General features: G+C 35.4%; 1 protein-coding gene across 7 annotated transcripts in view; it reads left to right on the forward strand.

Annotated features, from left to right (window-relative positions):
- TBC1D19 (TBC1 domain family member 19) overlaps window positions 1-21,815 on the forward strand; it is a 48,394-nt gene extending 26,579 nt beyond the window's left edge. For all 7 annotated transcript variants that reach the window (XM_085577758.1, XM_021554456.3, XM_085577762.1 and 4 more), the window contains 10 exons: window positions 5,006-5,080; window positions 5,553-5,615; window positions 11,243-11,327; window positions 13,529-13,573; window positions 14,763-14,795; window positions 17,221-17,330; window positions 18,539-18,630; window positions 19,417-19,532; window positions 20,383-20,453; window positions 21,432-21,815. In XM_085577758.1, coding sequence (XP_085433884.1) covers window positions 5,006-5,080; window positions 5,553-5,615; window positions 11,243-11,327; window positions 13,529-13,573; window positions 14,763-14,795; window positions 17,221-17,330; window positions 18,539-18,630; window positions 19,417-19,532; window positions 20,383-20,453; window positions 21,432-21,506 — 765 coding nt within the window. In that variant the 3' untranslated portion in view covers window positions 21,507-21,815. The remainder of the gene's footprint in view (window positions 1-5,005; window positions 5,081-5,552; window positions 5,616-11,242; window positions 11,328-13,528; window positions 13,574-14,762; window positions 14,796-17,220; window positions 17,331-18,538; window positions 18,631-19,416; window positions 19,533-20,382; window positions 20,454-21,431) is intronic.
- Window positions 21,816-23,485: the final 1,670 nt, after the last annotated feature.

A 23,485-nucleotide genomic window follows, 5' to 3' on the forward strand; every position in this document is an offset into this window, starting at 1 on the left:
TGAAGACTAGGTGAGAATACAAAAGTGCAAGCACGTATCTTCTAGTGATGTTTTCTCCAAAATAGAAATGCTCTACTGAGTTGTCACATAAACTGATAAACATTTTATGATTTAAAAAGCTCTGTGCTGTGGTGAAGTCTTTGCCACTCTTCCTAATTTTTAATAGACATGTGAACAAAGTACTTGATGCAAGTCCTCAACAAGGAAATTTTTGCAGAATATGAAGCCATGGTTATTTAAAAAGTTAAATTCCTCTTTAAGGTCTTTGCATAATTGGGAAACTTCAATGTGAGGCTTTTATATGTACATAATAATTTACCTTATGATAAATTTTTACACACTTAGCAAATGATATTTGTCAGCTATAGATGGAAAAGAAAAATGAGCTATTTTAAACACATTCTAAGACTGAATGCAGTAGAAATTTTACTTTAAGAGACAGTCTGCTGGATCCAAAGCCTTGAGACTGAACTGAGTAGACTGTGTGCAAGGAATTAGTGGTGAGACTTTGTAATGATGCTGAAGGAAGTGGCTGGAAAATGGTAATTATAACATTAAGACAAAGTGGTAATGACAGATAAAGTGATGCAAACTGGGAAATTTGTCTACTACTTTGAGGTTGTTGAAATAAAGGATTGAAAATCAGTGAAATACAAAATGCACCCTCAGTCCCCTTAGAAAACAGAAATTATGAAGTTGGGACAAGATACACTATTTTGGAGAAAATAATTCAAGGTAAGTGAGGTAAGTGCATGTAAATGTTTTTCTGTCATGCAAAGCTGAAACTTCTTCTAATCTAACAGCTGTCATAATCTGTCTTCTTTTCGAAGATTATTTTTGCATAGCATTTTTTATCCTGGGTTCTAAGTTAAAGTTGTTTTATGGACTTTGAGTACATGCATTTAAAAGATGGATTTTCTGAATGAGACCTAGCAGAGTGCCCATGGATCAAGTAGAATAGCACATGGATCACCACAGCTATGTTATAAACTGAATAGCTGTGGTTCAGTTTAAGCACTGCATTAACTAATGTTTCGTACACAGAAGTAAGCTGTGACTACTGCCAAAATGCTAACACCCTGAGATGTTCTTCTTGCATAGAATGAATACATGGCTTTATTTTTTGTGAACTATAACAAAACAGTTTCCTATACATGTAGCTGTTTTATGATCTGCTGAATTTCATATAGACTTTATGGATTTACCTAACACTTCTTTTCTCTATCTGCTATGAATAGTTTCTCTGCTGGAGTCGAGTTGTCTGTTTGCAGGCATTCCTTACTGTAATATTTCTGATTTGCAATTTAGGTTCTATTACATTTATAGCTGCATGAATCTCTAAATCACATGAACTGTGAATTTCCTTTCTTTGATGTGAAATATTATGAGAGTTTGGTATGGGCAGCATTGTGTGTGCTAGCATCCAATATTGTTGTTTGGACAATTTTATTCAGTAAAGCTCAGCCTCTGTATAAAGCTAATATACAGCCAAGCAAGGAATGATACTAATGATCTAGCATTGTAGTAATAAAAATGATAAACTGTGAGCTCAGTATGCAGGATTATTTAGAAATATATAAACACATTGCCTGACAATGAATTGTTTCTCCGTTTTCATTTGTAATGGTACACTTTAGAGGAACTGTGCTAAAAGAGCCTTTTTAAGGTTGCAAAGACAAACATTTGAAGGTGAACAGTGTCAGTTAATATTGTCTGTGTAAACAGTCCAATTTGCTGTATATATTTTTAATCATATGATCTTGAATCACATATTCACAGTTATTTCCTGTGGGTCGTCTGTCTCATTGCACGAAATGGATGGCACACAGTGAAAATCTGTTTAATTTTTTTTTTTCCTTCTATTCATAGTGTTCACAATTGTTTATTCTCTGCATGCTACTGAAATACTGCTTAGGAAGGAAATTTGTTCATTATCTAATAGGCTTTTTCTTCCCCTGTAAGTTTTTTGAGTTAATAGGTGTAAAACCTTAATTCTGAAAATTCCAGGAAATGGAAAAATCAGTAATGGTTTACTTTGCTATAGGTATTACTGAATGTAGTTTCAAAGGTTTAAAAACTTAATAAATAGGTGAGGTGGTAGGTTCATAATGGGGCATTTTGTATATCTGCCTTATCAAAAGGTTTTTTAGATTAGGCTCAGTAGCCAAAGGTCCCCACTGTACCACTCAAACAGCAGAAAACCCAGTTATAGTAACAGACTGTCATCATCTTTGGCTGGAGAACGATGTACTTTACAAGTAGATTTCACAGTTCTCTGGTGAAAAGAGAATAAGCTTTGTACCCTCTTCAAGAATTTACCAGAAGGGTCTTCCTTTAACTCTTCTGTTTTCTCTTTATGAAATCTGATTAGGTATTTGTTTTAACCTTGCTAGATTGAGAGGCAAATGCAATAGTGCAATCACGTCAAGGGTAACTAAAAATGGGTCATGACCTGCCAACAGTTCATCAGTGAGAGTGTAGCTCTAGTGCCAGGGATTTCATGGCAGGACACGTGTGGCAGTGCAGAGGTTGCTGAGTAATCCAAACCTTTATTTGAGAGAAGGTGAATATCCAGATTCTGCTTAAAGTAGCTTTGCTCGGTTCTCCTGAAACATACTGTTCTCTCTTGCCCATGAGCTCCTTTCAGAGCTCCCTTATGGTCTCAAGTGGATGCAATACGAATGTTTTGGGTGAAATTTTGGGATGTGGCTCTGTAAGGTCAAGAAGGCTGCTCACTGCAATCCTGAAGTGTACTTAAATTCAGTTTGGAAAGATTAGTATATTTGGAGGTGTGGTATAAAAGTATATAATTTTCTGAAAAGCTGCAGTCTATATAAAAATGCAACATATTTTTGAAAGGGAAAAGGTTTACAAATCAATGTTACATGAAGATTTGGCAGACAAAGAAGAATTGTTGAATCAGATGAAAATGGTAAGATTTTTGTTTATAACTGAAAAAATTTTAAATAATGTAAGAAATGTAACACTTCTTTGGACACTCTTGAAACTTGCCAGTAGTGAAATTTCTCATATGGAGAAAAAAATTCAGACATTAAATTGAAAAAGTAGACTTGAATATTTTTTGACTTTAATATTTTTTTGAATATATTTTTTAATATATTTTAAGAGTGAGGCTCTTAAATATTCCTCACTGTCTAAGTGAGAGACTGATCACCAGAGAGTCTTGTGTCTTGGAAGTAAATCTTGTTTATGATTCAGATCTAAGGAATAAATCTATTAATCGTGCATCAATCACAAACCTCTTGTTTTAACATGAGACATGGGCAAGATCCTCCTGTAGCCAAGTTGTGGCTGAAAACCTGTCATGATTCCCAAGCCCAGCTTCATTTTCCATCACAGCAATCACAATTTAAGAGAGAATGAATGGCAAATAAGGAGTTAAAACCTTTATTCCTATAATGGTTATAATTGTGTTAGCTTTGCAAGTCCTTTTTTAATAATTTCTGATTTCTTTGCTAAACTTCTTTTTGCATGAGTTCTATTTCAAGTGAACAGCTTCTTTCTGGTCTTCTTAGAATCACAGAATGGTTTGGATTGCAAGGGGCCTTAAAGATCATCTCGTTCCAATCCACTTACCATGGGTTTTGGTTTTGGCTTGTGGTTTCTTTGGTTTTGATTGGTTTTTTTTTAATATTAACTTCTTGTGTTTTAATACAGACAGTCATTAGAGATGGCAAAAAAAAAATGTTATTCATTTATACTTGATTATAACACTTGCAGTGTTATACTTGATTAGATTACAATATTGATGCTTTAAAATGATGGCTTGAGTAATCAAGTAGTTCTTCGTAGCTTTGAAGAACACAATGCAATATTCATAGTGCAGATACTTTGCACTTAGTAAATATTTATGTCTGATCCTTCCTAAAGAATAGTGTAATATTTATACCTCCCCTTTTTTATTTCTCAAAAGGAAAATTTAAATATTTTCCCTGTGGGAGGCATCAGTACTTAGTAAATAAAACTTTTGTCTTCATTTCAACTTAGCAGTTTAGTAATATGCTAATTCTAATAGTTTCTAAGTGTGCATTATTCATCATTCTCTCCCTGCAAGATTTCATCGTACTTCCCACTTGTTCTTCAAATCCTTACTCTGGACTTGTCTTTATTGAAGAAATTAGCAGTAAATCTGTGAAGTTGGGAATATACAAATATTTTTGTGGTGTCCATATAGATGTTTTGAAATCAAAATACTTTTGTGAAGTGAAAAGGATCTTTGGGATGGCTGACTTAATTTATCAATTAGTTCAAATCAATCAGAAATTGTTATTCAATTGAAGTTGTAATGGCAGAAAAATATTTAGGGATAGAAGTATATATAAAAAGGGATTTGGGAGTTACAGGTTGACATTGCAATATTTAATTCTATTTTTCCTTTGCAAGCTGTTTGTAAGAAGGAAGGGATAGAATAAGTAAAAACAGAGAAGTTTGTTCTGATTTTTCCCTGTTGTTTCACCTGTATGTTCCATCAACATTCAGGAAAGAGATGGAGTTTAAAAACAGATCCTATTTTTTTGTACTCTTCACCAGTTTTTTCATATATATAATAATTTCATCTTCGCACAAATTTAACCTGCCTACAGGTTCATACTAGTTTAATGTCAAATATTTGCAGCAACTCACTAATGCTTAAAGATAAGACAGAACCTATTGGTGGAGACATGCATGAAAAAAGAAGGTAACAAAGAAATATAATTATTTTGAGCATAGAAAAGATTTTAGGTGTAGAGAGAACCAGAGGTTGGAAGCCTTTGATTTGAACTATTCCCTTATCTGAAGGTGAAGTAATTTTATAATGTCTCAAATCTTAATTCTTAGGACTTAAACTAGAACAAGCCATGATAGATGCTTCATAAATATGAAGTGCTTTTTTTCAGTTGAATACATGCTTTTTTTTTTTTAATTGCTGAAAATTAATTTTTTTACTTTCAATATAAATTCAGATCATGTCTCAGACAGATGATGGTAATATTCTTAATTTTAGGACATCTTGTATTATGAACAGCTTAAGTCAAATGTGATTCAACACGACCTTTTAGTGGACAACCTGATTTACAAAGTAAGTAATTCACTAAACAGTGACTGATTTATGTGCTCATCACACTTTTATCTTGTTGTTGGTTTTTTTAACAAAGAAAATACTGGATGATTTGGTTTTGAGGAGTGTAAAAATAATAAGTGTGAACTTATTATTGTGAACTTATTCCTTGTGCCCGTGTTGCCTCCCATGTAAGACATTTGAGTTGAACCGTTAAGTCATAAAGGAATGGTATCCTTATTTGAAGGAATAACTGGGTTTGTGAGAAAGAACCAACAGGGTGTGACTGCTTCCATTTCAGGTTTCAACTCTGAATACTTAATCATCAAGTTAATACAGCATTTTTTAATTTTAAAATGTGGAGTATAAGCTTAACTATATTTCTTTGAATGAAAGTGAAACTGTGTTTTCTATCACAATGTTACATTTAATCTCCATGGGAGTCTAAAAAGAGATCTTTTGGCTTCAAACGCTTGTATTTTTTTTATTACAGGATGTAAAACTGACAGCAAGCAACGATGACTACTATTTTGTATTTGAGGATTATTTATATCAGGTATGTAACTATTTTTTGGTTAGAAAACCTAGGAGGTACGCTCCTGTGGGATTGTATTGCCTTTGGAGAGAGAACTGCCTTTGTAAGGCAGAGTACAGTGGGATGGATGCATCTGTTGGCTGCATGTATTTCACTTCTGAATAGCAATCTTGCACACTTAATCAGATTAAGCAGGGTAAGCTTCTAAAACTCCTGCTATGAAGGACCATATACAATGTCTTTCCAGTGCACTAAGCTAGAAAATACAAAGTCAGCCATATTTTTCCCTTTTCCAGCTTTGGAGTAAATAACTCCCAACAATTAAAAGTTGTTGTGTACAGAAAAATTAAGTCATGAGAAGTGTATTCAGGGTTCCATTTAAAATACCCCCTTGCTTTACAGTGACCTGTTACAATAAGCATATCGACATATTCTTATATTAAAGACATTGATTCTGAATAAGGCGGTGACAGGTATGACTACTTGTAGGATTGCTCCCATTGCAAAGTTGTTTCTAGGAATCAGGAATCCAGCTAATTAGCTTTGTTGCTGCCTATCAAAGGCTCATAATTAGAAGGAGATTACATCTATGAATTTCCTAATGAATTTCCAAAAGGAGGGGTAAGACCAACCTTTGTTCTCTAATGGATGGGAGGGAACTCAGTAAATGCACATGAGGAGAAGGCAGAAGTGGTTAACGCCTTCTTTGTCTTAGTCTTCAGTGGGAAGATGGCTTGTCCTCAGGACAGCTGTGGTCTTGAGTTGGAGTTATCAGGGGGCAGAATGGTCCCCCTGTTATCCATGATGAGGCAGGCAGAGAACTGCTGAGCTGCTTGGGTGTTCATAAATCTGTGGGACCAGATGGGATCCACCCCAGGGTGACAAGGGATCTGGCAGGCAACCTTGCAAAGCTGCTCTCCATCATTTACCAATAGTCCTGCCTCACTGGTGAGGTTCCAGAAGACTGGAAGCTGGCCAATGTGGTGCCCATTCACAAAAAGGGTGGGAAGGAGGATCCTGGTAGTTATAGGCCAGTTAGCCTGACCTCAGTACATGGTAAGACAGTGGAACAGTTTATACTGTGTCATCACACAGTACTTAGAGGATGGCCAGGGTATCAAACCCAGCCAGCACGGGTTTAGGAGGGGTAGGTCATGTTTGACCAACCTGGGTCTCCTTTTATGACCAGGTGATCCACGTGGTGGATGCAGGAGAGGCTGTGGATGTTGTCTGTTTGGACTTCAGCAAGGCCTTTGACACTGTGTCCCACAGCACTCTCCTGGAAAAGCTGCAGCCCATGGCTTGGACAGGAGCACTCAGTGCTGGGTTAGGAACTGGCTGGATGGCCGGGCCCAGAGAGTGCTGGGGAACGGTGCTGCATCCAGCTGGGGACAGTCACCAGTGGTGTCCCTCAGGGCTCTGTGCTGGGGCCAGTTCTGGTCAATATTTTTATTGATGACATGAATGAGGGGTTTGAGTCTTTCATTGTAAATTTGCAGATGACACTAAGCTGGGAGCGTGTGTCAATCTGTTGGAAGGTAGGAGGGCTCTGCAGAGAGACCTGGCTGGAATGGTTGGATGGATGGGCAGAGTCCAATAGGATGAAATTTAATAACTCCAAGTGTCAAGTCGTGTATTTTGGCCACAATAACCCCCTGCAATGTTACAGGCTGGGGCCGGTGTGGCTGGACAGTGCCCAGGCAGAAAGGGACCTGGGGGTACCGGCTGACAGCAGCTGAACATGAGCCAGCAGTGAGCCCTGGTGGCCAAGAAGGCCGAGGGCATCCTGGCCTGTGTCAGGAATGGTGTGGCCAGCAGGAGCAGGGAGGTCATTCTCCCCCTGAACTCGGCACTGGTGAGGCCACACCTCGAGTGCTGTGTCCAGTTCTGGGCCCTCAGTTTGGGAAGGACGTTGAGGCGCTTGAGCGTGTCCAGAGGAGGCAACGAGGCTGGAGAGGGGCTTGGAACACAAACCCTGTGAGGAATGGCTGAGGGATCTGGGGTTGTTTAGCCTGGAGAAAAGGAGACTCAGGGGTGACCTTATCACTCTCTACAACTCCCTGAAAGGTGGCTGTAGTCAGGTGAGGGTTGGTCTATTTCTCCAGGCAGCAACTGGCAGAATCAGAGGACACGGTCTCAATCTGCACCAAAGGAAGTTTAGGTTGGATATTAGGAAAAGGTTTTTTACAGAAAGAGTGATAAAGTATTGGAATGGTCTGCCCAGGGAGGTGGTGGAGTCACCATCCCTGGATGTGTTTAAAAAAAGGTTGGATGTGGCACTCTGTGCCATGGTTTAGTTGAGCTGTTAGGGCGTGGGTTGGACTTGATGATCTTGAAGGTCTCTTCCAACCTAGTGATTCTGTGAAATTGGCAAACTGTCTGAATAATATCAACTCAAACATTGATATTTGTTTACTAAATACTTACATGTAAGAGTTTTTCTTGATTTAATGGTCAAAGATGATCTTCATTATTGTTAATACTGTGTCTTCATCATGGGATGTGAAAATCTGATTCCTATTTCTTTTTCATTTGTTATGTAGACTACCATGGCATTAATTAGTCATTAACTAACACTTGCAGTAGATGTGGGGTAATAAACTATGAAGAAGTATGAACTAGTATATGATATAATCTTTTAAGACCATCAGAAATAGATTTTGCTCATCATTATATAACCCAGTTGATTGTTTTCCTTTTTTTATATCTCTACTGACTAAAAGAATAGCTGCAGAATGAAAATCATTAAAAAGACTAAACTGTCTTAAGTAATTTGAAGGACACTCACCAAAAATCTTTGAAAAAGTTATGTGGCTAGTTTTACTGCAGGGCTTTGAAGCAGAGAATATCTCCAATGTCTAATTATTAGTTGTTCTAGTTTTGTTTGCTATTTTGTGATATTCTTCAGACTCTGCTCTAGAAAAAAGTTATCAATTTTCTTTGATAATTTCCTCTTCCAACCTAATTTGCAAATGCCTTACTGCCAAATTATTTTGTTCTATAGCCCCTGGAAAAATTTTGCGGTATGAGTCACTGTGATGTGGGATATTATTTATTGATTTAATATGATAAATGTTAGTTTAAACCAGATACATTGTTTCTGGGTTTGCACTGGGTTTATGGCTCTTTTTCATGACTAGTTACTGCTTCTTAAGTCATTGACCAGAATGTGTCCTTTGTATGTTGTGGAATAGATGAAATTTCCATCAAAACAAGAAAATTTGGGCTTAAAATAATGATGAGGATATTTTGTGTCATTATTGGTACCTCTTCAGCAGCATACAACAGTTTTCAGGAAAAACACTGTGAAATGACATCATTTATTTCCTTTAATACCTTTGCTTTTTTTTTCCCCCAAAGTTTACTTATTTTTATTACTTCTTCATACCTGTTGAAATAAAATACAGGTATTTTTAATAAAGTAATTTCTTTTTGATAAAAGCTTTGACTTTGGGTTTTTCTTTCCCTTAATGATTTGAATTCAGTGGTTTTCTTTTCAGTTGGATTATAAATATCCAATAATTTGGTTAATATTTGTGTACTTGAAAAGGGGTTTGTGCCATAGTTTTCTTTAGCACTATCATTTTGTTAATGAGAAAAATAACACATGGATTAGTAAATTTGTAAATTCGTTATTTCAGGCCAGAAGTTCAATTTGAATACTCTAGTCTTACATCTTGCAGAATGAATATGTGCAAAGAACCTTGCACAGAGTTTTTTGGGTATAGTCATAACTTAGGTTTGAGCTAGAGTCTATTGCTTACAAAGATGCACAGTCTTCATTTAAAGACTTCCAGATACTGTTTCTGGACACTGTATTCCTAAAAAAGAGGGCCTCAAATGAAGGTTACATTCTTTCCCCTATGAGAGAACATAGTTTATGTCCTGTTCAGATTAGTTTCTCTTTTGTTCACCTCAGTTAACATACACATAGAATTACATTTGCCTGTGCATTGTTATTGTCAGTGATATTTTGGCAGCTATGAACATGATTGTGTATTCACAAAAATAATATTTAGCCTAAACTGTTTGAGATAAAGTATTATTCATTTTTTAAAGATGTTTGTATTTGAGAAATAGTTTTGAGGTTCAAAAAAGAAAAAAGTCTCAAAATATGACCGGCTTTCCATAAAAAAAAAATTAAAGCAATAATGGTCAGATATGTGATTTTGCTTGTTTCCTTGTGACAAATGCCGATATGCGGAAGGTGTTTGCACCAATTAGTGGAAGGAAAAATGCATTAATTTTTATTCACAATAAGTTATGTAGTGAAATATTTCTTCCTTTTACACCTTAACTACAGTTAAAATAAACTCTTAAAATCTTCAAGAGCAGGGTGTCCTGGGTTCAGCTAGGGTAGACTTTATTTTGTATCAGTAGCTGCTACTGTGTTTTGGGTTGGTCATGAGAGTGCTGTTGATAACATACTGATGTTTTAGGTGTTGGAAAGTTGTGTTTATCCTAAGGACTTTTTCCTTGTCTCATGCTCTACCAGTGAGGAAATACACAAAAGAGACTGGGAGGGAGCATAGCCAGGACTGATGAAAGGGGTATTCCACACCACAGAATGTCATGCCCAGTATAGAAACTGGGGGGAGTTACCTGGAATCGGGTGGCCAGTCTGGGTTTGGGAAGGGTCTGGCCTTAGTCTTCTATTATCATTATTATTATCATTTGTCATTATTTACTTACTGAACTGTTCTTTTGTCAGCCTACAAGTTTTACTTTGATTCTGCTCCCTATTCCACCGGGGTGGAGAGGGAGAGGGAGGGGGTTGAGCAAGCGTCTGATGATGCTTGGTTTCCAACTGGTCTTAAACCCCAACAGAGAGAGGTTCGGGTGTGCAGAAGTCAGCAGTGAGTGAAGTCTGCCTTATGTCTGCCCTCTTGTGTACATTCTTCACAGTGCAGCCTTTCAGTGCGTGAAAACATGAAGATTTTTAAAGTACAGTACTAATTACTACCATTTTTACAACTCCAGATAGGATGAGATTCTTTATAGTGGGTTTTTTTTCTGTGAATGCTTTTACTGCTTAATTTTATACTCAGTTGCTGTGAATACAGTTTTTTTTTCATTTATGTAAACAATAAAACCCAAATATACTCTAGAGTACACAATGTGCATTTCTGATCTTTAGGATACAAGGTGAGCATTATAATCTGTTTTTTGAAAGAGTTGAATTGCATGCAAACATTTTGTAAAGATCCTGAGAATGAAAGCAAATGTACGTTCTTCCAGAGCTGCATGCATTTGGGGCTGTATATGATTAGTTTGCGTATTCACTTACTAGGACATGCCCAGTTCACAGTAACTGAGGTGAAAAACAGTTAAAGGATGCAGAAGCAGCCAAGTACACATACAGTCACTAATGTTGTGACAGAAGGGGATGAACACCTGCTGAGGAGGAAGGAGCAGGGTTGAAGAATGTGGATATAAAAACTGATAACAAATGAAGGTGAATGTAAAATTATAGCAAGTTCAAAGCGAGCCTGGAAATTTGAGCAGGAAAACAAACTAGGGTGGTGAAGAGCTTTCAACCTTATTGGCTCTCTTAAATAGCATCTAATAGGTGCTAATTAAGACATTAAATTTGTTTGACATTGGTTTGATTGCTTTGATCCAGTTATAGCTGACTTTCTTTTCTGCAGGTGTTGCTGTGTTTTTCCCGAGATACATCTGTCCTGGAGCACTTTACTTACAGTAGTGCCACCCCACCCAAATCATACATACAAGGTAAAAAGAGTTGTTTTAAGAAGATCATGTAGATTTTTGTTGACTGATGCACTAATACAGTATGTGAATTTGCTTTGTGTTCATTACACCTAGTAGACTACCCTTTAAAGAATGTTAATAAAATTGTATCCAGCTGACTTATGCATAGATTCTATTATGACAATTTAGAAGCTGATCAAAGATTGCAATGTTGTCTTTTACTCCACTTTCCTGTAATAGTTTTGCAGTGTTTTAACAGAAGAAATAAAACACAACTATAACAATATGGTAAAATCATGACAATCCCTGTCTTCATCAGAGCTAGACATTTAAATAGACAATATTGAACTCTGCAACACCAATACATTTAGCAACTGGGAGTTGTTATAGAATGTTGTTTTTGCAAAGCACTGAGTTTTGCAAATATTTGTAGACAGGAGCAGAACATGCTGCTAAAGAACTGTGGGCTCTGTTCAAACAGGTGGGAGATTAGAGCTTTACCAAGCATGCTTAGCACTGATTTTTTTTTTTTTAAATCATGGCATCTTCCAGAGTATTAGCATATTTTTGGATGTTCTTTGACTTGAGGTCTCAATATTTTTCTTAACAATCTTTAGATTTCTTGATTATGCCTTTTTTGCCAGCTTCTTGTGCCATTCTTCTGGATGTTTCCATGTGTCTTAGAACTTCACCTGCCTTGATTTTACCTAGAGGTTCTTAATTTTGCCTTCCTTCTTGAGTCATTCAGTAATCCAATCACTTTTTTTTTCCCAGGTACCTTAATCTTCTACATTACCCTTTATTTCCTTGGTCCTGGTGCCTGGTGTATTTAGCCAAATATGATTCCCAAGTACTTTTTTTGTGCAGGACCTCGGCTGAGAGTTTTAATTTTGCTACTTCTTATGTCACTATAAGTAATGTTTGTTTTCTAATTTTTAATTACTTTTTTTTTTGCTTTTTATCACTTTTTTTTACTTTTTTTACCTACTCCCTGAAATAAGCAAAGGGCTCATCTGAGAGCAAAACAGCAGTGGGATCCCAGGTCTTACTTCAGACACATTGCCATGGCAGCCCAGAAACACAGCAATGGAGAACATCCTGCATGTTCCTAGACAAATCCTGGAGAATGATGTTGCTGATACCTAAATCTGTGCAGTGCAAATCCAAAAGGCTCGTATGTCCTATTTTTAGCTGATTTTCCAAGAGATGTGCTTTATGCTAAAAATACTCATCCTCCCAGATTATAATTCCTGGCTGCACAACAAGCAACCTGTTGAAAGGAAAAGGAGAAAATAATTTTTAGTTTAATGAAACAACTTATTTATGTAGTTGAAAAATACTGGATTTTGTTTTCATGGGGTCATAGGAATTTTGGAGGTCAATTTTTATTTTATATTAGTCAGTTCATGCTATAGGAAAATATCAATATCCAGATTCCATTCTATTGTGAAAAGTAAATAGAGTACACAGAATATTCTATATATTTTCATGTAATTAATTAAATTTTTACTTGAATGTTCTCATTTTAGAACTAAAATAATTGCAAGTTTTAATTAGTTGTAATATGTTTAATAGTACTTTCATATTTCTAAATAAATGTTTAAATTTTATTAATGTATTTTGGATTATTAATTTATATGGGTGAAATATGGTTTAATAATATAATGTGTTCATTTTGCCTGGAAGATTAAAAAGTTATATCATCAGTGATTTTCTTGACTTAATTCTTTTGTATCTGGCCGATTACTTAAATATTTGTTTTTTATATCAGAACATCCATCTTCCTCTGTTGCAGACCTAATGATGCCTTGAATATTTTTTATCTCTGTTTGTATATGTTTGATGGCCTTTCTTGTCCCTAGGTCAGTCTGTCCTTAATCCCTCCCAGAGTTTCACTGTCTTCCATGTCTGCAGCAGACTTTAGAGCTCCTAAGACACACCTAAATAGAATCTCAATGGAACAGTATTGCTGAAATTTTCCTCCTCTTTTTTGTTATTTGTCATCCTTCTGTATTGGTGTTGCCTTTCAGTTTTATATCTGATATTGTACCTGTCCCATTGCATTTCTTGCCACATTTTAGACAATGTCAGGTAGTCAGTAATGTAATTCGTTATGATCTTTGTAATTGTAACTTAAAATCTACTTTTTAATTTAAATTGTTTAAATCTTTATAACTTTTTACAGCTTAATGACATTTTCTTTGTGGTTTGACGGTTCACAGGGAAACTCGGAATGGAAGAATATGCTGTTTTCTATCCTCCAAATGGTATGAATTATACTATTGCCTCCTCTAGTGGTAGTTTGGAAAGATGTTTTTCTCAAATATGTGATATTTTCTTTTTTTATTACAAGTTATTGTTTTGCTATTACTCTGTGAAATTCATTAATTTAAAGGAATAAGCTGGATGGAAGCTACTCCAAACCCACATTCAGCCTGGTGTTAGTGATCACAGAGTTTGTGTGTGGGAAGGAGAAGGAAAATAACTTGTGGTACAGCAGCTTGTATTCAGTCTTGTATCAGCACTTAGAGGATTTGAATGATAAATGCTGAAACTGGCTGACCTCCCAGATTTTCAGTACTTAACAAACCACACCCTAAAGTTTTCTCCTTTCAAAATGTATATTGACACAACAGATCTATGTCATTTTCATATCATTGCTGTTGTTATAACTTCAGTTATTAAAATTGTTTTTTTCAGCTCTTACCTTGACCATTTCAATCCCTTATTGAGTCCTTTCCCTCCATTTATATTTCAAGTTCAAGCTTTTTCCTCTTGCTTTCAAGGCCTTATATCACCAATCTTAAATCTATCTCTGGCCTTGTCTTCTATGTCTTCTGTATTTCAGTGGAGTCAGTTACCGTATATACTTTTGTTTCACTTTTTTCTATGTTTGCCTCTGCAATTCTTGCAGCTTTGTTGCCATGAAGCATTGTTCTTACAATCTTTGCCAAAGCAGCCGTCTCTTACCAGTCTTATATAAAATCTAGTGAATGGGAACTAAAATCAGCTGGGAAGGAGAAGTGAGCTGTCATGCTACAACTGCCAAGCACTGTGAATGTTCTGTCTGAGTACAACATGAATTACTAGAGGTCTTGGCCTCCTTTTTTTCCGGCCCCGTTCTTTTCAGTGCATGACATTTATGGGTTGTCATTTATCTGAAATTAGTTTCTGATATCAGCAAAGCCTCTGTGTAACAACTTCATGGAAATGGAGCTTTACTTGACTTTCTAGGAACTGTAGCTTGTGTTTAAGCATGTCTTTGGTTGTACTGACATAGGCAAAACTGTACTTATGTAGGTACAAGATGGAGATCTGTGCAGGTGCAATAACAAGGAAATACTTTATTCCTGATGTAGGCAGAATACAATTTGATAATGTGAGCAGGTAAAATATTTTTTGCCTGCATAAAGAGGATTATTAAAGAACAAAAAAAGAAATATTTTTGTTTTGCAGGTGTAATTCCTTTTCATGGCTTTTCTATGTATGGTAAGTGTGACTCTCATAATCTAAAACTTCAGGATTGCTTTTCCTCATATTGTAGTTTAAAGCTGTATATACTTTTCTGCAACTTTTAAACTTGTGCATGTGCTTTAATGTTTTTTTGTGTATGAAGATTGTTGAATTTAATTTTTAAAATTTCAGACTGTTTTATTTACTCATATTACAGCTTGCTGCCATGAGGGAATTCCTTCTTTGAGAGCTAATAGTTGAGCTAAGCTACACATCTTAATGTATATGAATAGAAGGATAAAGTTTACCAACGAAATGCTCTTTCCTTGTGTTTCAATTCTGGGTAGACCAAGTTACCATGAAAAAAGTTCTTAAAAACATAAATAATGCGAAAAGCCTGTTGTTCTCTACATTTACCTACAAGAGGTATTAAAGGAGCATTACATAATAAAATGCTTGCTAATTTACTGCATAGAGGAAAGCACAAATATCAACAAGATTTTTAGGAAAAAAAGCAAAAAAATCTGGGGTTACAGATGCATTGCAGCTATTTCAGATGTGAGATTAGATGTTTTGGCTTTTCAGTTTTTTTCTTTTGGTTTATCAAAGGTGTTCATAGCACCACAGGGCAAGCAGTTTTAAGATTATACTTAAAATGCTATGTTTTGATAATAATGAAGTTTAATGATCACACACAATCATTAAAATAATGGAACTGAAATATTAAATGCAAATTTGAACCTGAGTAGGGAATCCAGAGTCTTTGGAATATTGAGCACTTAATTTACATACTCTTCCTTAGGGACTCACTTAGAGATGTTCACTTGTTCTGTATGAACTGCTTTTCAAAATGTTTGGATTTGACTCTGCCCTTGAGAACAGTGTCTCCCAAACAGAGGTGTGAGTTTTCCTCCCTCCTTCCCATCCCCGCTCTTTGCACAGGCTCAGAATATGCTGGCTCTGAGAAGAGGAAGGGTGAAAAGCAAAGCAGCAGAAAAATGGTTATGTAGCTTAAGACTGTGGGTGCAGTGGCTGGAATCAAGCAGAGCATCTGCTCTATTCCATGCTGTGCTGCTATCTGAGGAAGTGTCTGGGTCCTTATGAAAATCCTATACCCTTTTTCCAGTTTGCATGCATACACTGTCAGAGTGCCAGCTGTCAGAGGCTGTTCTGTTACCCTCCTGGCCTTTATGTACATGAGCACACTGACAAGTTTTCCACCTCCATCTTCAAACATTAAAACCATGAGCACAGATAACACCCTTTGCTTTTCTTACCCCTACGGAATTACGTGTTTCTGTGAACATCTCACCCTACCTTAGCACCCCACCTCTCATACACAGACACCATTTTTGTTTTTAAGCCACCTTCTCTGATTCTTAGATATGAAAACAAATTCACATGTGCATATATCAGTATATATATATATATATATATAAAATGTACATATATCTGTGTGTGTATGTATACATACATATGCAGATAAATAAATAAATATCCCTAGCTTATTGTAAGTAAAATGAAGTGGAAGGTGGATGTAGAGATAGAAACTGAGTGTGTTAAACTGTGAGCTAAAATGATTGCACCTGTAAAGTGAAGGAATCAGCATGATGACTGGACAGATCAAAAGGCTGTTCACAAAAAGGTGTGACAGCTGTTTGTGAGAATGCATTGAGTGTATGGACTGTCAGTCTCAAGCAATGATGGTTCTATTTGAGCAGCACAGATTACATATACCAGATATAACATATATCTAACAGATTTAACTAAATGCAAGACTTACAAAACAAGCCAAGTTTCAAAGCTGCTGTTTTACAAAATGTAATTTTCAATTATTATTTTGAATCAGATCTATTAGAAGACTTCTGAACAGTGAAATACCAAATGTCCATGGTTTACAGATTTTGTAAGAAATAAACATGTCTCTATGAGTTTGTCATACTTAGTGACGTTTTTATGGCAGCCAAGAGCTGTTCCTTCAATGCTTTCATTTTCACAATATCTGTCTTCAAGCAGTCTTACAAATAGGGCATCAATTTGAAGCTGGTCACTGGCCTCAGAACACTGAAAGTTAGAGACAGTTTTAGCAAAAACTTGCAGTGGTCACATTGCCCTACACCTTAGGGGTGCTCTCCTTACAGAGCATATAAGCATATTTCTCCATAAGGATATTTCTTACAGTTCTGAAGCCAGCACTGTAGTAAGTAGGTTCTAATTGGTTTAGCCTCTTGAAACATGTAGGAATAATATCTAGAATGTATCATACTCCCTTTTTTTACTTTTTACATTAAATGATAAACTGTGATTGAATACTTCTTTCTCAATAATTGGTTTAGTACTGTTTTTGTAAGTTGTGGTACTATAAATTACTTGATTTTACCTCATACTTCATGTGCTTAATCATTGAACTCTTTTAGCAGTTTACAGTGTTGAGTCAATTATAATTCTTTTATCCTTTCAGTTGCTCCACTTTGTTTTCTGTACCATGAACCTTCCAAATTGTATCAGATATTCCGTGAGATGTATGTGCGTTTTTTCTTCAGACTCCATTCCATCTCTTCTCATCCCTCTGTAAGTTCATTAGGAGTTAAATCCACTCACTTGATATCCTGTTTGCTACAGAACAATAATATACAGTAGCATTGTTTTCAATGTGATTGGAATGTATTCTTTTACATATACTAAAACATTTCAGGCAAACTTGGGAAAATTACTAGGCCATTCCAGTCTGGATATTGTTGTTTTCTATGTCAGTGTTAGTCTTTGCTATCATGTACCTTATTAAAATAGTAAGTACTCATTTTATGAGGGTGTGGGGTCTTTTATTAATGTCAAGTTTTTTAATCCAATAGCTTTCTCAGTTCAAAGAATCACACAAATTCACTTTCATTAAAGATATGTAAATGGACTCCAAAATATTGCCTGGGGTAAAGGGACTAAAATATATGTATAGAGATATTGTTTCAGTGATACCAGGTTAGTGTCAGTTTCTTTAACTGAAGAATCTTGGTATGACAGCACATGCTTTTTAGTACTACGAGATGAGTTTAAATAATTTGTCTGTTTGTGACCAAGACCAGCTGCCTTCAATGTACAAGAGTTGTTACAATTGGCTTGTCTTCTGTTTGTGAAGAATAAAACAAAGTAGATAGTTCTTTTTTCCTTCAAAAAGTACTGAAGAGTTATATTGCTTTTTGAAAATATTTCCTGGTTAAAAGAAAATGCTATCCTTAGTATATTTCAAGGCTATGTATTGTGCTTTCCATCTTTAATAACAGAGAAAGGGGTCAAACGAGAATCTATCAATTTCCATGGCAGTTTTTGAAACAATTTTTAAAATGTGTTTATGTTTAGCTATTTTCATAGTTTTCCCTATTGCTGTTTGGTTTTACTTATCAGAGAGATACTTTTTCTCACATCCTTTATTTTTTAGTGCAACTGAAGTCTGTTTCATCAAAGTGGAAATATTTCAAGTAGGTTACATTATAATGACCCATTAAGTACTTCAGCCCTGAATACAAATACCATAAGTAACTCGGACTTGACGAGGACTATCACAACATATTATGTTGCTAATACATACATGGAATTGCAGGAGTAAGGCTTTAGTGACTGAAGGTACTAGAATTGCTTGTGCCTTTCTCAACTGAGTTGAATACTGTATCACTCTAGGTGTTTTATTGCTTGAATTAAAAATTCATACACTTACATGCTGCTACTGTTTTCTCGGATTTGACAGGATGAGTATTAGTATTAATGATATGATCTTGTTTCTTTAGGGCATTGTATCTTTGTGTTTGCTTTTTGAGACTCTTCTACAAACCCATCTGCCCCAGCTCTTCTATCACCTCCGAGAAATTGGAGCTCAGCCGTAAGTACTTCTTTCTGACTTTTTACAAATATTCAAATTTTGTAACAAATTTTTTTCAATACAAACAAATGCACATTTATTATTCTGAAAATGCTGTTCTGTAGTGTTTTAATTGAAGATCTGTAGGAAATTGCACAAAAGTATAACCATCAGTGCTCCATTTTTCCTTGAGAGTCAGATGGAGTGTTTTGTATAACCTGAGAAACTGTGCTTTATGCATTTCTTCTGCATGCTCTGCAAAAGAGAGAATTGCTCTGTGAGAAATGCTCTATGCTGCACTGTTCAGCTAAGTTTCAGCAATTCATGTTGTATCCGATGGAATTAAGTTATGTATTTCCTAGGAGACAGAAGACACAGAGATGTGTTAGTTGCAGCAGAAGCTACTGGAAGAGGCAAGAGAGCAAGAGTCATTTAATAATGAATTCATGGCGCCAGGCACAAGAGAACCTGAAAACCTTTTTGTCTTAATTGGTATCCATCTTAATAGCATAATAGTAGAAAGGATGAAACATTGAGGGTGATAATAGCTGAAGATCACTCTAATGTGATTGTTTCATCAGAACAATTATGAGAATCATATTAGTACTTTATCAAATAAGATGCTAAATAATTTTATTATGGCTGTTGCAAATGAAAATATTGATTATTACTGCAGCAACAGAAAATGCTATTCTTCCTGGAAGAGAAGAGAAATGCAGAAGGATAATGAATATTTTCAATTTATAGACAATCTGATCATTATGGGAGGCAGAAATATAATAACCATTGTTTGTCACTTGTTTGCAGGCTACGAATTTCATTTAAATGGATGGTACGAGCATTTTCTGGTTATTTAGCTACAGACCAGCTCTTGCTTCTTTGGGACAGAATCCTGGGATACAATTCTCTAGAAATTCTTGCTGGTAAAAGAATTATTTTTACAAAAACATGTGAAGTCTGTGTGAATGTAAGGCCAATACTCATTAGATTCAGTGTATTTTGTGATGAGAAGAAAATAGCTGCTCTTTGAATGCAGACAGCAGGTTACATACATGTCAAAGCATATATCATTTAGAAAAATGGAATTGCATGAGTACTGCATGTTTAATAAAAATATGTCAGGTAATTTTTTTAATGGCAATACTCAAAAAATGCTAAGTGCTCTCTGAACAGAACACAGGATGTTCTCCCAACTTCAGTGGTAGTGGTAAATTAATTCATCACCTTTCACAAGATTTATGTTAGTTATGGCAGCTACCTACAGTACTTAAAGCAATTGAGAGTCCCCCTGATTTTGTTGGATTTCTTCCTTTGAAGTGGCATCTTTTAAGACACATTGGAAGTTTTGTAGCTAAATAATGTCCTCATATTTAGGAAGATTTAAGATGGAGGTTTTAAGGAAAACATATATCTTCAGTTGAGTCAGTTTCTAAATACAAAGGAGGTGAGGAGAAGAGAAAAGGTTTTGGTTTCATTTGTACATGTAAGAGAGCTTGTCCCTTTTAATGAAAAGCTATTAATCTTATTAATCTTAAACTCAGGCATTTTCACTCAGACTTTCCTGAAAGTTGTTTTTTTCCTATTTTTTTCCTGTTGTGTTTTTCCTGTCTGTTTGAAAGTGTGGTCAATGAAACTCAAACATGGCCATGTGTTGTATATTATTCTTCAGAATCGAAATAATTAAACTAAGTGAAAATTGGTATTTTATATCAAGATTAATTCTAACCACTACTTATCAGGTCAGAAACCTAAATATTGGACATTTTCTTTCAGTCCTGGCAGCTGCTGTGTTTGCTTTCCGAGCAGTCAACCTGATGGAGGTGACATCACTGGCTGCAGCTGAAGTAAGGATAAGTTTCACTTAGAGGAGATTGAAATAGTTTCTGATGCTTTGCCAGTAGGAGTAACTTAAGCTTCATATGGCACATGGTGCATAGTGCAAATCTTTCTGTCTAAATTCTTACCTTAGATAAAAAATAAGGAAATTGTGAACATGCAGTACATAATGTTGCTTTTCTGGAGTAAAAGGAAATAAAGTATATTTGCTGTAAAAATGCAGTGTTAAAAAATTATTTTTACAGTTAAGTTTTTTTTAATGTATAATCTGTGTTAGTGGGATATATTGTTTTTGAAATATTGCAGAGGTTTGTACTCTTTTCCTCAGAAAAAGTAAAAGCTTCTGTTCTACAAATTACAAAAATTTTACAGGATTACTTTGTCAGTGTGAATCTGAAAGTTCACTGTGTGTACTGCCATAGGAAATGTAGAAAATGAAGTTACTAGCATGAAGATTATTACTATATATAGTCATGTGTTGATTTTTTTATTTTTTTTTCCAAAATAAAATGATTGATTTGTTACAGATTTAGAGAGTTTGTGATCACTTTCTTTGGCTTTTTTTTAAAATATACTTTCATGAGAAGACATTGAGTATTTGAGGCATTAAATTGGACTTAATTCACAAGTACTAGCCAAGCCACAGTATAAGGATTCTTAATTCCCAATTATTTTTAGAAACAAGTTGAAATGTTAGACTCCTTATTCACCCATGATGCCTTGTATGTTTGAAGTAAGGCTAAAGGCTAAAATAAAGTTACATACTATACATTGGGTGAATGTGTTTTTCTCTTTGAAATGTTAGAATGAGAATTTATGCCATACAGTACTAACATAAACCAGTATAATTTGTTTCTAGCCATGTCTACATCTAATTATTGGCATATTGTAGTCAGTATTTGAATATTTTCCTGACTTCTTAACTTGCCTTAAGGAAATTTGATTCAAATGTCAAATTTAACAAGCCTTTTTGATTTTCATCCTAGGCTGTACTTGCTGACCTTTCAACCCTGAAAGTTATGCCTCTTCTTCAAATCTTCTTGTTTGCTACTGTCACTTGATCTGTTTCAACAATACTGGTACCACATTCGAGTCTTTCTGGAGAAGCTAAGCATCAACTATGCAATGCCTGCATAAAACCAAAATTAAACTCCATGTATAAAATCAATTTAGAAATAACTACCTTAATATTTTCTAACTTGAAAAAATAACTTTACACACAATTGTGTGAAGTGCATGCTAATGAATTCCACTGTAAAAGCAATGGTTATTACTTGTACATTGCGAATGACTACTTGTGCAAGTAAATAATATGAGTCACTGTCTAAAATGCATGCAATATTAAATGAAATAAAGTAAACTTAATTAGTGATCTGAGTTTTGTGGTGTTATTGTCAGAGTTGTAAAAGATCTAATTCTTTTAATATGAAATTAATTTTTCAGGCTCACATCTTAGAGGATATCATCTCCAATACTGTCAAGTGAGAAAATCAAGGTACTTTTAGTTGCAAGATTATTTTTTCTTGTTTTCTAAGGAGAAGATGGGATCATACATCAGTTCTTCTATCCCTGTCTTATTTATTCTTTTCACAGAAATTTTCTCCATCTTCTTTCTCATGTTAACTGCTCCTATTTATTATTTTCATACACAGAGATGTAGTCACGCATTCACCATTCACTTTGCTTAGGTATAGAGCTATCTCAGGCATCTGCTGAACTCCTCCCCAGAGTCCCATCAAGGGCACAAAATATGTTCCCCTGCAGAGAATGCCTGAGCAAAGCTTCCTTCAGAACTTGTTGGAGCCAGTCTTTGCATGAGACAAAATATTGTCCTGAGAATGATGCCAAGAGTCCTTTTGCTGTGCCCCACACCCTCTCTGGGTGAGCAGTGCTACGCCTTTGACAGTTTTCCAGCCTCTGTGATTCAACAGCTCAGGCTTCAGTGCCAAAGCTCTGCTCATACTGATTTGTGATGGATTGTCACAGTCCAGGCTGGCATCATCTGTTAGCTGTCATACCTTTTTGTGAGGTCTTCCTCACAAAATTTGTTTGATTTGTTTAATACCAAAGTTAAAGAAATCAATAATCTGATTTGATTGAGTGTATTTTAACACTGGAAAATACTCTAAGCCAAAAAATTATAATGGATTATATAGTCACTGCATTTGCCATAGGACTTCTGTCTTTGTCTAGTTTATGAAAATGTACATGCTTATGTACATGTAACTGTCATTATTTGCCATACTAAATGTAAGTCAGTGAAACATGAATCCTTTATACTTTGCTCAAAATTTGACAGGCGATCTAAGCTGTAGTCTCAGGTAGGGGTATGAGTTGTATGTCTGAATCTTCTTGTCTCTGTCTTGATGATGTAGTACAAACTTACTGAACTGGTAAATTTATAAAGCTAATTTAAAAAGAGGTAAAGGTGTGGACTTGGTGGTATCACTTCCTGTATAAAGAATGAAACTGCTTAGCAGATAAAATGTTTGAGAATATTTGGGTAAATTTTGCTCTGGATAACAGAAAATTAATGTTTTCCTTAATATTTGCTACAAGTTGTTTTATAACTAGAGTTTTTTCTGTGACAGTTTTTAAAAAGACATGTGACAGCTTTTATCCTTTACAGCAAGTATAACCCTGTTTTATATATGGGAAATGAAGGCATAGAAAGATTAAATTATTTGGTAAAGATTACAGAGTAGATGTCTAAAGGAGGTGAGCAGTCTCTCCTCTTTTGAAGTTCTGTTTGCATTTCTGGATGCTCAGTTTATGTATAAACCACAAGATCTTACTTCATCTTCAGATCTACATCTAAAAATGCAGCATTTTGCAGTTTTTAAAATCCGTAAACTGGGTAGCAGTTTAGAAGTTACAATGTTACAAAGCAGTCACAAGGATTGCGGCTCAATAAGCTTACCATGGTATTATAAAGAATTAAAAGTATTTACTAAATAGCAAGGGAGATTCCCTACAGGCCTGCTGACCCCCTAATTCCCTTTGCTTTGTGCTCATACATGGTGCAAAATCTGAACAGTAC

Source organism: Lonchura striata, chromosome 4 (genome assembly GCF_050655825.1).
Source record: "Lonchura striata isolate lonStrDom1 chromosome 4, ASM5065582v1, whole genome shotgun sequence".
NCBI classification, from domain to species: Eukaryota; Metazoa; Chordata; class Aves; order Passeriformes; family Estrildidae; genus Lonchura; species Lonchura striata.